At 40.9% G+C, this 12,281-nt stretch overlaps 1 protein-coding gene across 3 annotated transcripts; it reads left to right on the forward strand.

Moving 5' to 3' along the window:
* The first annotated feature begins 5,679 nt into the window (after positions 1–5,679).
* Positions 5,680–11,277, forward strand: LOC103998369 (protein NSP-INTERACTING KINASE 1). Of its 3 annotated transcripts, XM_009419827.3 has the most exons (12): positions 5,682–5,831; positions 5,933–6,671; positions 6,790–6,922; positions 7,084–7,155; positions 7,232–7,375; positions 7,488–7,559; positions 7,656–7,715; positions 7,873–7,970; positions 8,969–9,118; positions 9,254–9,595; positions 10,130–10,509; positions 10,643–11,277. In XM_009419827.3, exons 2-12 carry the CDS (start codon positions 6,569–6,571, stop codon positions 10,958–10,960), a joined length of 1,872 nt encoding a protein of 623 aa, XP_009418102.2. In that variant the 5' UTR covers positions 5,682–5,831; positions 5,933–6,568; the 3' UTR covers positions 10,961–11,277. The 3 variants fall into 3 exon arrangements, with proteins under 3 accessions (XP_064939575.1, XP_064939574.1, XP_009418102.2); XM_065083503.1 differs by lacking the exon at positions 8,969–9,118 and having other exon boundaries at positions 5,680–5,831; XM_065083502.1 differs by lacking the exon at positions 7,084–7,155 and having other exon boundaries at positions 5,680–5,831.
* The last annotated feature ends 1,004 nt before the right edge of the window (positions 11,278–12,281 follow it).

The following is a 12,281-nucleotide window of genomic DNA, read 5'->3' on the forward strand; positions in this document are numbered from 1 at the left end:
TGCATCCAGTGCAGGTATCAATCATCACAAGGGGCCCTGGTTTTTGAAGAGCAAGCTGGCCAGTAACATCAGATAGCACCCAGGAATAATTGTCCTTGTTCTAATCTGTAAACACAGATGTTGCTTTTGGATTATTCCAAACACGCGTTTTAACTAAGGCTCCAGCTAAATACCACAACGAATTGGTAAATACATGGCCTCTGTATTCTACTTATCTTGGCCTACTTTTGATGTACTACTCATATATAACTCACTATCATGCCATTGAATCGTCACTCCTTTGACTGTTCTGGGTAACATGATAGATTCAATGTACTATTATTTGAGACACTCAGAGGAATACTCCACAATGAACTCCTTCCTCTAGGAAAGAGAATCCAAGGGAATCATTGTGATAGCTAATAGAAGGCTCAAACATTCTTCTTGGACAGGGAGAAGCATTCCAGGTAGCAGGTATTGTTGTGTTTCTTTTAGCCGTTCTCGAGAGGTCTGTCTTGGGCGAGAGAACAAAATGGGCAGAGCTGCACGCTTTAGAAAGCAGTGCAAAGTGGGTGGAGGGGTGATGAGAGAAGGAAAATATGTCCCTTGGACTGCACATTCATTTGTAAACCCGATGCTGCAAAAAGGGATTCCCATTGGTCCACTTCTCTTTCTCCTCAACCTGCCACTACCTAGCTTTGATCCACTACGCATCAGCATCATTCACCTTTAACCTTTTTAAATCATTAATATCATTGTTGGTTCTTCGTAATTCACACACTGGATTAGAACAGGGAAAAAAAAAATCTCCATATGTTTCAGCTATCAAGTGCTTTTGCTGATTGATAAACTTTGAGATTCAAACAAATGCACTTAGAAGTCCCAAAGTCAGCTTTTTCATGAGCTCCTTTGGCAAAGTTTGAGGCCATGTTTCATGCTTAAAAGTTGAGGAGGATTCCCCATATGTTCATAGGAAAAGGCACTGGGGAAGAAAAGTATGCCATCTTTCTTTCTTTTGTAAAAGTTGCCAAAGGGAGCAGTCAATTTTTGAGAGAACTAACCCTTGTTAACCCCATTAATCTTGGGTGATGTTCTCTTAATAATATTTCGTCAACATCCAAAACGTAGAACACACAAGAAAACTTTAAAGCCATGCAACCAAGGAATTGAGAACATGGATGGATATCTTACTGCCAAGCTTGATAAAGAGAACATGCCACATTTGACGAGGTGAATAGATGAAGAAGAATCTCAGTGGTGGAATACGGAAGGGAAGCTCTTATCAGAGCCCACAGTGTCCATGCACAGGCAGCGCATCATGCGTTTGTGCATTTGAGAGGCAAAAGCAGCTTCATCCTGCAATGCCATCCGCAAGAAACAGCATCAGAATCAGCACATGAATGGATTCACCAATCATCCAAATGGATAAGACTGAATGATTCACCAGTCAAAGCTCAGCAATTTACTTTGAGCTGGCATCAGGTGCTCATGATAGAACAGAAATCTGCAGGATACTGTTCATGCTAAAATATACTGTTAAAGGAAGATGTTTTACTTAAGCTGTTCTCTCCCTATTTATACAGGTTAAGAGGGTAGATTTCTCTCAACAGAGTAGAGTAGAGATATTTCCTCATACAGCTAAAAAAATTTTATTTGTTATCATACCCCCATAAGATGGTGCTCCTATCAAGGATACCAATCTTGGATCGATGCAATGTAAATAGTTTACGAGTGAGAGACTTCATGAGTAAGTCGGCTAATTGATCAGTCGTATATACATGAGAAATACTAAGTTGACGGCGGACAACTTGATCTCACACAAAGTGGAAGTCGATAGCAATATGTTTCATACGAGAGTAGAATACCAGATTAGCACACAGATAGGTAGCTCCGACATTATCACAATATATTATAGGAGTGGACCTGATGTTGAGTTCTTTGAGCAGATTTGTGACCTAATTGAGTTCTACAGTGGCAGTGGCGATGGCACGGTATTCAGCTTCAGTTGTAGACCGTGCGATTATCTTTTGCTTCTTAGAACTCTAATTGGATTAGCGCCAAGAAAGATAATATACCCCGATGTGGATATTCGATTATCAACATTGCCTGCCCAATCGGTGTCAGCAAATGCATGAAGATGAAGTGGAGAGTATTTACGAAGAAAGAGACTATGATTGAGGGTTCCCTTAAGATATCGTAGGATTTGTTTGACCGTAGACCAGTGAATAGTAGATGGCCTCTACATAAACTGTGATAATTTGTTGACTGCAAATGAGATGTCCAGACGGGTAAGAGTTAAGTACTGTAAGGAGCCAATGACTTGTCGGTATTGAGTGGACTCCGTAGTATGACTTCCATCAGATAATTTAAGAGAGCCACTAGCAAAGAGAGGAGTTGTAACCGTATTTACGTCCTGCATATTTGTTTTTGATAATAAATCTTGAATGTACTTTTTTTATAAGAGAAAGAGACCAGAGGATGTGAATATAGCTTCTACGCCTAGAAAGTAGTTCAAGGGTCCTAGATCTTTGAGCGAGAACCGATCTACCAAATGTTTGATGAACATTTGGATTTCTACGAGATTGTTGCCTCTGATAATGATGTCAACCACATATACTAGAATATATATTGTGTTACCATAGTGTTGTCGTAGAAATAACGAGGTATCAGATTTGGAGTTGAGAAAGCTAACTGAAGTAAGAAAAGAGCCAAGTTCTATGTACCAAGCTCTTGGAGCCTGACAAAGTCCATAAATAGTTTTTCATAGTTTGCAAACATGCCCTGGATACTGAGGATAAGTGAAACCAGGAGGTTGTTGCATAAAAATAGCTTTGGTTAGATTCCTTTGTAAAAAGGTATTATTAACATCCAATTGTCATAATTATCAGCCCTTAGTTGTGGCCAAACTCAAGATAAGTCTGATTGTAGTTGGCTTAACAATGAGACTTAATGTCTCAGTGAAATCAACTCTAAGTCTTTGATGAAACCCTTTGGCAACGAGGCATACCTTATATCGAGCTATAGAGCCATCTGAGTTCCGCTTAATTCGAAAGACCCACTTACACTTGATGATGTTTTGCATAAGATGAGAGGGTACTAGATCCCATGTTGAGTTATGGAGGAGGGCATTATATTTCTCACGCATGGCAGTATGCTAATGCGGAGATTTTTGGGCTTGAGGGAAGGTGGTGGGTTCAACAGTGGTGGATGAGGAATCTATGATAGCATGTAGGTCAAGGATCTAACGTGTTTTAAAAATACCACTCTTAGAGCGTGTGATCATAGGATGGTTAGAGACTACGGGACCGTGAGGTTGAGTTGTTAGAATAAGCGATTGAGAGTCATTGACACAGGCTGGGTCAGGTGGAGGTACGTGAGTGTCACTTGGCCGAGAAGGAGGTAAAGATAACTTTGATATTTTGTAGATAATCAGTGATAGTACTTCCCTCTTGTTTTGTCATCATTAGCTTGGATAGAAGACTGAGCTTACGAGTATGCGAATGATTTGCTACAGTAGTTTGCAGTTTAGACCATGCTTCAGTAGCAGTCCCACATGAGGGTATCAATGGACTGATGGTTCAAGCAATGGAGGCTTGAATAGCTTTGAGGATGAGACGATCTTAATGCAGCCACAATTTGTGAGCCGGATTTGGTACTGGACTAGGTTCTCTGGGGATGTTGATCATGGCTGGCGGACAATTGAAGGAGTCGTCAACATAGCCGAGTAAGTCGTATCCAAATAAGAGATTAGAAAACTGAGCCCGCTAGGATACATAGTTGCCATCATTTGATAACTTGAAAGGGATTAGCGTAGCAGCATTGATGGAGATAAGCCCTGTAGGAGAAGTACTATGAGTTCCTGCAGAAATAGTAATTGGAATATCAGAAGAAGATAATGAAGACATCCCAAACTTTTTTTTTTCTCTCTCTCTCTTTTTTTTTTTTTTTTTTACTGAAGAGGGATCTTTATAGAAAAGGAGGAGGGAGGGAGGAGGCTTGTGAGAAGAGCAAGAGCACATCACTGCTGCCATGGTTGTGACTGTTACGGCCGCAGCTGTTATGGCTGCTGTGGCAGAGGAAGAGGCTGGAGGAGGAGAAATCTACAATGATCAACTATGCATCTCTACTGCAACTGCTACGGTAGATAAGGCTGCTACGGTAGAGGAGGCTACTATGACAGAGGAGGCTATTGCGACTTCGTGCCAACTACAGCAATGAGCGGAGTTAGCAGCCGGCCAAGACCCGCAGCTTGCTTAGCGATGCCAGGTCGGGCCCAGCGAGGTTGTTGGCAGCGAGGTCAAGGATTTGGGGATGGGGCTAGCAGTTCTTGGACGTAGTGCGGGGTAGCGCGGCAAGGTCACGGGTGACGGAGATCAGTTGGCCAAGCTGATGGAGGGCGAGCCAATTGAGGATGGCGAGGCAGAACAGTCGCGACCCTTCTCGCTCGAGCGAGATGCGAGAACGAGGAGGAGAGGCCGCTGGCCAGGAAGCAATCGGTCGCGAGGCTACGTCGGCTTTGCTTCTACAGGAACCGGTAGAGGAAAGGCGACAGTAAAGAATGCCGCCAGCGAAGGGAGGAGAAGAGGGAAGGAGCATCCACCGTTTGCTTATGGAGAGGAAGTTGTAGCATCCACCGTTCTCCGTGGAAAATGCCACAGCAATGAAGATGCCGCTATTGCTGCCGCCTGACGACGATGCCGGGTGTGGTCACGACGGGAGCAGCGACGGAGGGGGGAGTGGTTGTGATGGAGTCGCGGCTGAGGAAGCTGGTCCACTTCGAGATGTTTAGAAGTGGCCTTTACGGTGATAGCTTTGATACCATGTTAAAGGAGAATAGAAGACAGAAATTACTGAAGAAGATGTTTTTATTGAAGTTGTTCTCTCCCTATTTATACAGGTTAAGAGGAATGATTTCAGAGTAGAAAGATTTTCTTATACAGTTAAGGAAATCTTATCTGCTATTACATATACTATGTACATCAATTTAGAGTACCAAAATGATTTTTCATAGTCATCAAACTTAAAATCCAAGAATAATTCTTTGATTCCCTTATGCTTCCATCCTTCTCGTTTATTCATCCATTCCTCGCATCTTAAGCATTCATTAAGGAGAGCTACTTTCCGCTTTTATCTCTCAACTCAAGGAGAAAGAATATATGCCACATCCAATTTCATCCTGCGATGGAAAAGCAAGAAGAAAAGATGAAAGAAGGCAGGCGAGACGGCAGCTTTCGCTTTTGAATGCCTGCTCTCTCTTTTGTTTACCATTTCGTACCTGCTGCTGTTTGATACTGCGTGGTTTGTGGTTTCACAGTGAACTGCAAGTACCACTGCCGTGTCTGTGTGTGATCTGATCGTCTTCATCATAGAAGAGGAGTTGCATTTGGAAGAGAGAGAGTGATAAGAGTGTGTGTACATACAGCACTGCATCTAATAAAGGACAGGACAATCCAACAAAGATATGCTCATACACGCATCACGAGACTGCAACAAGGCACGGCTGAGTCCTCAGCCCATCCTTTTGTTTGTGGATCTGTGACTTTACCGGATGGCCAAACCTAGCAAACGTTGGATTCCCATGGCGTAAACAACACCAACTCCTCCTTTTAATATTGCCTTTCCCTTCGTTTCTTCCACTTGCACTCGGATTAAAAGCCCCTGTTCTTTCCTCTTTGCAACTTGTCATTTCATATTCTGAAGCCCTAATACATTGTTCCTACCGATGGATTCAGACATCATTGCTGACTGAAAGGGACAAAAGTCGGTTCACTCTTTCTTTTTTCTGGATCACAGGATCAAAGGATCTCCTTTTCAAGGTCTTGCATTTGATCAATGACGAAACAAAGTTGAAGGTGAGATGGAATTTGCCCACATTTGCTTGTGTTCGATGTAAAGTTGAGGATCATATATTGCGGTGATATTATTCTATGATTCCAAAATGTCATCATTGCAGCCCATGGAAACAATGACCACAGCAGTAGCTGGAACTGATGCAAAAGAGGGCTTCGATCAATGATAACACATATTATTATACTGCCCTTTGGAGACCAGAATCATTACCACTCTTCATAATCCAATAAGGTTCTCAATTCATTCAAAATGCTATGATCAAGTCCTTGTTGTTTAATTGCTTCGAAGGAAAAATGTACCGGTGTCTGTCCGTCACATTACTTTGTTGTCTTCTTAAAATGCATCATATCTCACATCAGTGGGCATATCCAACGTATCCAATAAAAATCAGATCTTGCTATTCTTTGATCAGTCACAAAATTCTCCCTAACACACTTGCCAAACCACATTGCTCACTGTGACCCACCAAAAACTTTCATTCTGATTCCTTTGGAGCATTGCACTCCTAGAACTCACTCCACATATCTCTCTATCTCTTCAACCTCCTTCCTGTCTGTGGCTTTCTTTTGTCATGGCATCAGATCCCACTGGTAAGCTGCCATGGCTCCTGACATGAGGAAGTCATGCAAGAAATCTACCTTTTTCTGCTGAGCAAAAAAGCCCAGCTAAAGATCAGAAACGGCCTTGAACCCATCCACATCTCTCCTCTTGCTGGTATTCTTCATAGCCTCTGAGTTCAATGGAAGTGGACGATGGTAGAGCTTTGATGCTTTGGGTGCTCTTCTTCTGGCCCTGGGTTACTGCAACTGCTATGCTCTCCCCTAAAGGTGTTAACTTTGAAGGTAATGCATTCATGACATGCCGCTGCCTCGATTCTTCTTCCCCTTTCAGTTTCTTCAATAGATCGAGTTGATATTTTTTTTCTTTCCTTTACTCTTTTGGTATTGGACTCTGTTTCAGTGCAAGCTCTGATGGGCATCAAGGCTTCTCTTGAGGATCCTCATGGCGTTCTAGAGAACTGGGACCAGGACTCTGTTGATCCATGCAGCTGGACCATGGTTACATGCTCACCTGAGAACCTGGTCATTGGGCTGTAAGTATCACGACAAGTGAATTGGTAGATGATGTTATTCCACCTTTTGTTCTTTCTTTCTTTTTCTTTCATGGTAGCTGCGGTCATATTAGCTTGAGAAACTGGTTCTCTTTGGAAGAGGCGTAGGTGATTTAGAGTTATTCTTGTGACATTTTTGGCAGAGGAACTCCAAGCCAGAATCTATCAGGCACACTTTCCCCAAGCATAGGAAATCTGACAAATCTCGAAGTTGTGTGAGTTCTTTGTGATAGTTGGAGCTGATCAATCAAATCTTAATCTTTCTTTCTCATGTCTTGACTACATTTGCAGGCTCCTGCAGAACAACAACATATCTGGGTCAATACCTCCAGAGATTGGGAAGCTCTTCGGGCTTCACACCCTTGATCTCTCCAACAACGAATTCTCTGGTGCAATACCTACTTCCTTGGGCAATCTGAGAGGACTTCAGTACCTGTAAGTGAAGAAAGCCATAAGCACAAAAGAAGCGTTTTGCAATAATCCGATGGTTTTGAATCATGGGGTCACCAACACTTCCTTTCTTATGTTGCGTTTGGTGATTGAGCAGGAGGCTCAACAACAATAGTCTCTCTGGGGAATTTCCTCTGTCTTTGGTGAACATCACTCAACTTGCGTTCATGTTAGTCCACTGGTTTCTGAATCTTCATGCACTAAGTAGCTTCATGCTTGGATCGATGTTTGTAACCAAGAAGATCTTGTGGTATTTATGCTTCAGGGACCTGTCTTACAACAATTTGAGTGGCCCTATGCCAAAGTTACCAGGGAGAACATTCAAGTAAATCTTTTACATTTCTGCTGTACTGCATCATATCCTTCTAACATTGGGTTGATAAGTGGCAGACAATCATTTGTTTGCCTCTCTGAGGCTCGAGATCGATCCGCAACTGCAGTGACTGATGTAAGACTAAAACAGTCTTTTACATTTCATGCAGCATTGTCGGAAATCCTTTGATCTGTCCGACTGGTATGGAGAAAGAGTGCTATGGAACGATGCCATTGCCAATGTCCTTCAACATTACTGTTTCTCAGGGTACCATCTGAGATAGAATTTTCCAGCTAAATGTTTTCTAGTTTCATTCTACTTCTAGAGTTTTTCTCAACAAACAAATTGCCATATGATTTCGAGCATGAACGATAGTGCATATGAATTTCTGCAACATTTCATTTTATGCTTTCATGTTTGAAGGGGTTTGCCTCATTAGTTTCCTAAAGCACATTGTTTAAAGAAGCTCTAGCTCCAAGTATTGACCTGGTTAAAATCAACATAAAAAACTGAACTAGCAGCCAATTCACCACATTCTTCTCTTAAGTTGATCAAGGTCACTGCCTTACTAGTTCCCCCTGAACACCGGCATTCTTGGTCATCCACCAGCCTGATCCTTACTATGAGTCTCCTCAGGAGCTATCTAGATTGTTAGAGGAACTTTCTAGGAAAATCAATCACAACTTAAATGAGACCAGAAGAATAACAATTAACCTTTCCCCCTTACAAATTATCTTCTTGGTCCAGAGCAGCCTTTGCTTAGAAAAATTCCTTCAATAGTTATTTGCAGCTATTGCATTGCTGTGTTGATGAAATGAAAAAAAATTGTCTTTTAAGGCATTATAATTCTGTAATCCATCTTTTTTAGCTTTTACAATTGTTCTGCTCTTACATTTTAGTAATATATAATTCTTTTTCAAACTAAGCACATACCAATTTGATTACCTCAACGAAAAAACAAAACAAAGAAATAAAGATTAATTTTCTCATTGTCATTTTTTGGGTTCAATTTGATCTCTCCCTCTTAGTGGAGCACTAAGCAAACTTTTCCTGATTAAGGACCAGCAGCCAAGTCTGTTTTGCATCTTGTTGCATGGAAAGATCATCTTGGGAGTTTTTGCTATAAAATGATGAGTTGCTGAGAACCAATTGCCATCTGCAAGCAGATTATTTAACATAAGAGGCCTTTGAGTTCATTATCATTTGATTTTTTCTGAAGGAAGCCTTCTTTCTTGAATCCTGATCATTATTCTTGATTTATTTAGGTGATCCAACTCCACAAAGGCCCAAAAGACATAAACTAATACTTGCCCTTGCATCCAGCATCGGGAGCATCTGTCTCATTAGTCTCGCATTTGGGCTATTTATTTGGTGCAGTCAAAGGCATAATCAACAGATATTCTTTGATGTCAAAGGTAAAATACTAGATATTATGCAGTGAAATTAAAGAACTGCATCTCTTCACTGGCTTGCAAAATGATACCTGTTTTATTGGGAAATTTCATTGTAATTGATGATTTAATTCTAGTAACCACCAAATCCTTTTTCAGACCAACACAAAGAAGAGGTCTGCCTCGGTAACCTGAAAAGATTCCAGTTCAGGGAGCTTCAGGTTGCAACAAATAACTTCAGTAGCAAAAACTTGCTTGGAAAAGGTGGCTTCGGAAATGTCTACAAAGGGCAGCTACAAGATGGAACCTTAGTAGCAGTTAAAAGGCTCAAGGATGGAAATGCAGCAGGTGGAGAGATTCAATTCAAAACTGAAGTTGAAATGATAAGCTTAGCTGTGCACAGACACCTACTTAGGCTGTGTGGATTCTGCATTACTGCTACTGAAAGGCTTCTTGTTTACCCATATATGTCAAATGGAAGTGTTGCCACCCGACTCAAAGGTGAAAATTTTGGTCATCTTTTTGGACATGAGAGCTTCATGCATCATATCATAGTGATGTGTCTGCAAAACATAAATTCAACCTCCATAGGATAATAAATTGCTTTATGAATTCATAACATCATGAAATTATTTTGTAGCATGTGGACAACTAAATTGACCAGGTGGATTTAAATGTTAGGAATTATAAGACTAAGTTTGGATTAACAAGAATGGAGACAACTAATCAAACTTAAATTACGTCATATTAAATTTATCGTGGTAGTTGAGCTTGGTGGGCATTTGTGATCTAGAGCAGTGATTGTCAGGAAATAGATACCCGATGTAAAATATGGCTTGATGCAGTTATCTTGATGCTGTTTGGTAAACAAACAACAAACTGTAGAATGTAATATTTTGGTTTATGCATTAACTTTCAGAAAAGCTCCGCTGAGTTTGATAATTTCATCATCGATCTTTTCTAGTCATATGTAGATTTTAGCATCGATACATGACAGAACACTGAGTCTTTTTTTCTTTTCCTCATTTTTTGCAGCAAAACCGGCATTAGATTGGAGTACAAGGAAAAGAATAGCTTTGGGAGCTGCAAGGGGTTTGATGTACCTACATGAACAGTGTGACCCGAAGATCATTCACAGAGATGTAAAGGCTGCAAACATATTGCTCGACGACTACTGTGAAGCAGTTGTAGGAGACTTTGGACTTGCAAAACTTCTAGATCACAGAGACACACATGTGACTACTGCTGTGCGGGGAACCGTAGGACATATAGCTCCAGAGTATCTTTCAACGGGGCAATCCTCAGAGAAAACCGATGTTTTTGGATTTGGAATTCTTCTTCTCGAACTGATTACTGGTTTGAGAGCACTGGAATTTGGCAAAGCAGCAAACCAGAAGGGTGCCATGCTTGACTGGGTACACACAACACAGATCAAATGACTTGCTTTTTTTCGTAACTGCCTCCTGAAAGCATCAAAATCGATGTGCATGACTCTTGTCATTTGATCCATGACTAACAAGGATTCTTTTTTGTTAATTTTTCAACCAGATCAAGAAAATGCACCAGGAAAAGAAGCTTGACATGCTTGTAGACAAGGACATGAAGAGCTATGATCGGATAGAGCTCGAGGAGGTGGTTCAAGTTGCGCTCTTGTGCACTCAGTATCTCCCAGGCCACAGACCGAAAATGTCAGAGGTGGTCCACATGCTTGAAGGTGATGGTCTTGCAGAGAGATGGGAAGCATCTCAGAGAACAGAGGCTCTGAAGCTTAAGGTGCCCGACTTCCACTCAGATCGCTACTCAGACATCACCGTCACTGATGACTCATTGCTGGTTGAAGCCATGGAGCTGTCTGGACCAAGGTGATTGATGAGAGAATCAGAGATAAGATCAAAAGATCTCTAGCTTGATGAATGAAGAGTTTGTAAGGTATATATAGGAGCCAATTAATTTTGTGTGGTTGAATTGATTCTTGGTTGGGTATTAAATACAAAATCCGGAATTGTTCTCTGCATGAGTCACTGGGGTAGATTCATGATGAAGAAAATAGGTGATTTAATTTAAATGTAAAATTGTAAACTAATATTTTGTTGTGATCATGTATAGCCAACCTGAAAGCTACAATGTTCTTGCTAGATTTGAAGCTTGCCCATGTTATTCCTTAATGAACCAATATTTAATAATTCAGGTATGTCTTTATAGGTTTATTTAGGTGCAAAAACCGTTTGATCCTTCTATTCTGGTGCATATTATTAGTGCAGATTGTGGTTGTAATGGAAAGCCATATCGGATTCAACTTAGTTCCTTATCCATGCCAACTTCAAGATGAACTTCTTCAAGCAATTCATCTGAATCTTATAAAACTGTGTCGGGGCACTCCCGATAATGTATTTTCGATGTCTAAGTTTACAAGTCGGACGTATGGTTGTACTCAATGTCTTGACACATATCCGTGAATCTTCTTTTATAGTAGATGTTTGGAATCATTATATCTGTCTACTGCACGAGTTGTGTGATTACGGGGCATTGAATCTAGTTGTAACATCACTAGCTTGCATCAAATATGAGATTGTGCAGCTTTCCTCTACGTGGCACCAATTGAGCACAGCTAGCTGGTTCCACTCCATGGGGCATTCGTGCAATGCTAAGGTGGCATTGACTCAGTTGTGTCAGCCACGTGGAGTCGGCGTATCGACCAAGTGGCTCCACCATGCCAGCAATGTAGAGTTAGCATGTTAGCATCATAGAGCCAACATGTTGCCCAAGTGGCTTCGTCATGTTGGTCACGTGCAGCCTGGATGCCAACCTTGTAGAGCTTATGGTCGGCCATTGTTGGGTAAAACTACTGTAACGGAATAATTCTTTTTCCTATTTGTATGTCATGGATTCCTCATCAAAATATTAATTTATTATAAAAAAATAAATAATAAATAGAGCAGCATAAATAGTAGAATAATAAATCAGTCACAAAGTAAGATAATAAATTTTTTATGTGAAAAACCCAATACGAAAAAAATCACAGGACCGTAATCCATTTCAAACTTCCACTATCACCAATAATGATAACATATTTATAGTAAATCTTCTCCAGAATAATCAGAGGATCATAATGCTAATCATAAGTGCTCTACAAGCCAATCACGTGAGTGATGACACGTGTGACTTGACACGCAGTTTTTTGTTAGGA

This window comes from Musa acuminata, chromosome BXJ1-9 (assembly GCF_036884655.1).
Source record: "Musa acuminata AAA Group cultivar baxijiao chromosome BXJ1-9, Cavendish_Baxijiao_AAA, whole genome shotgun sequence".
Taxonomy (NCBI): Eukaryota; Viridiplantae; Streptophyta; class Magnoliopsida; order Zingiberales; family Musaceae; genus Musa; species Musa acuminata.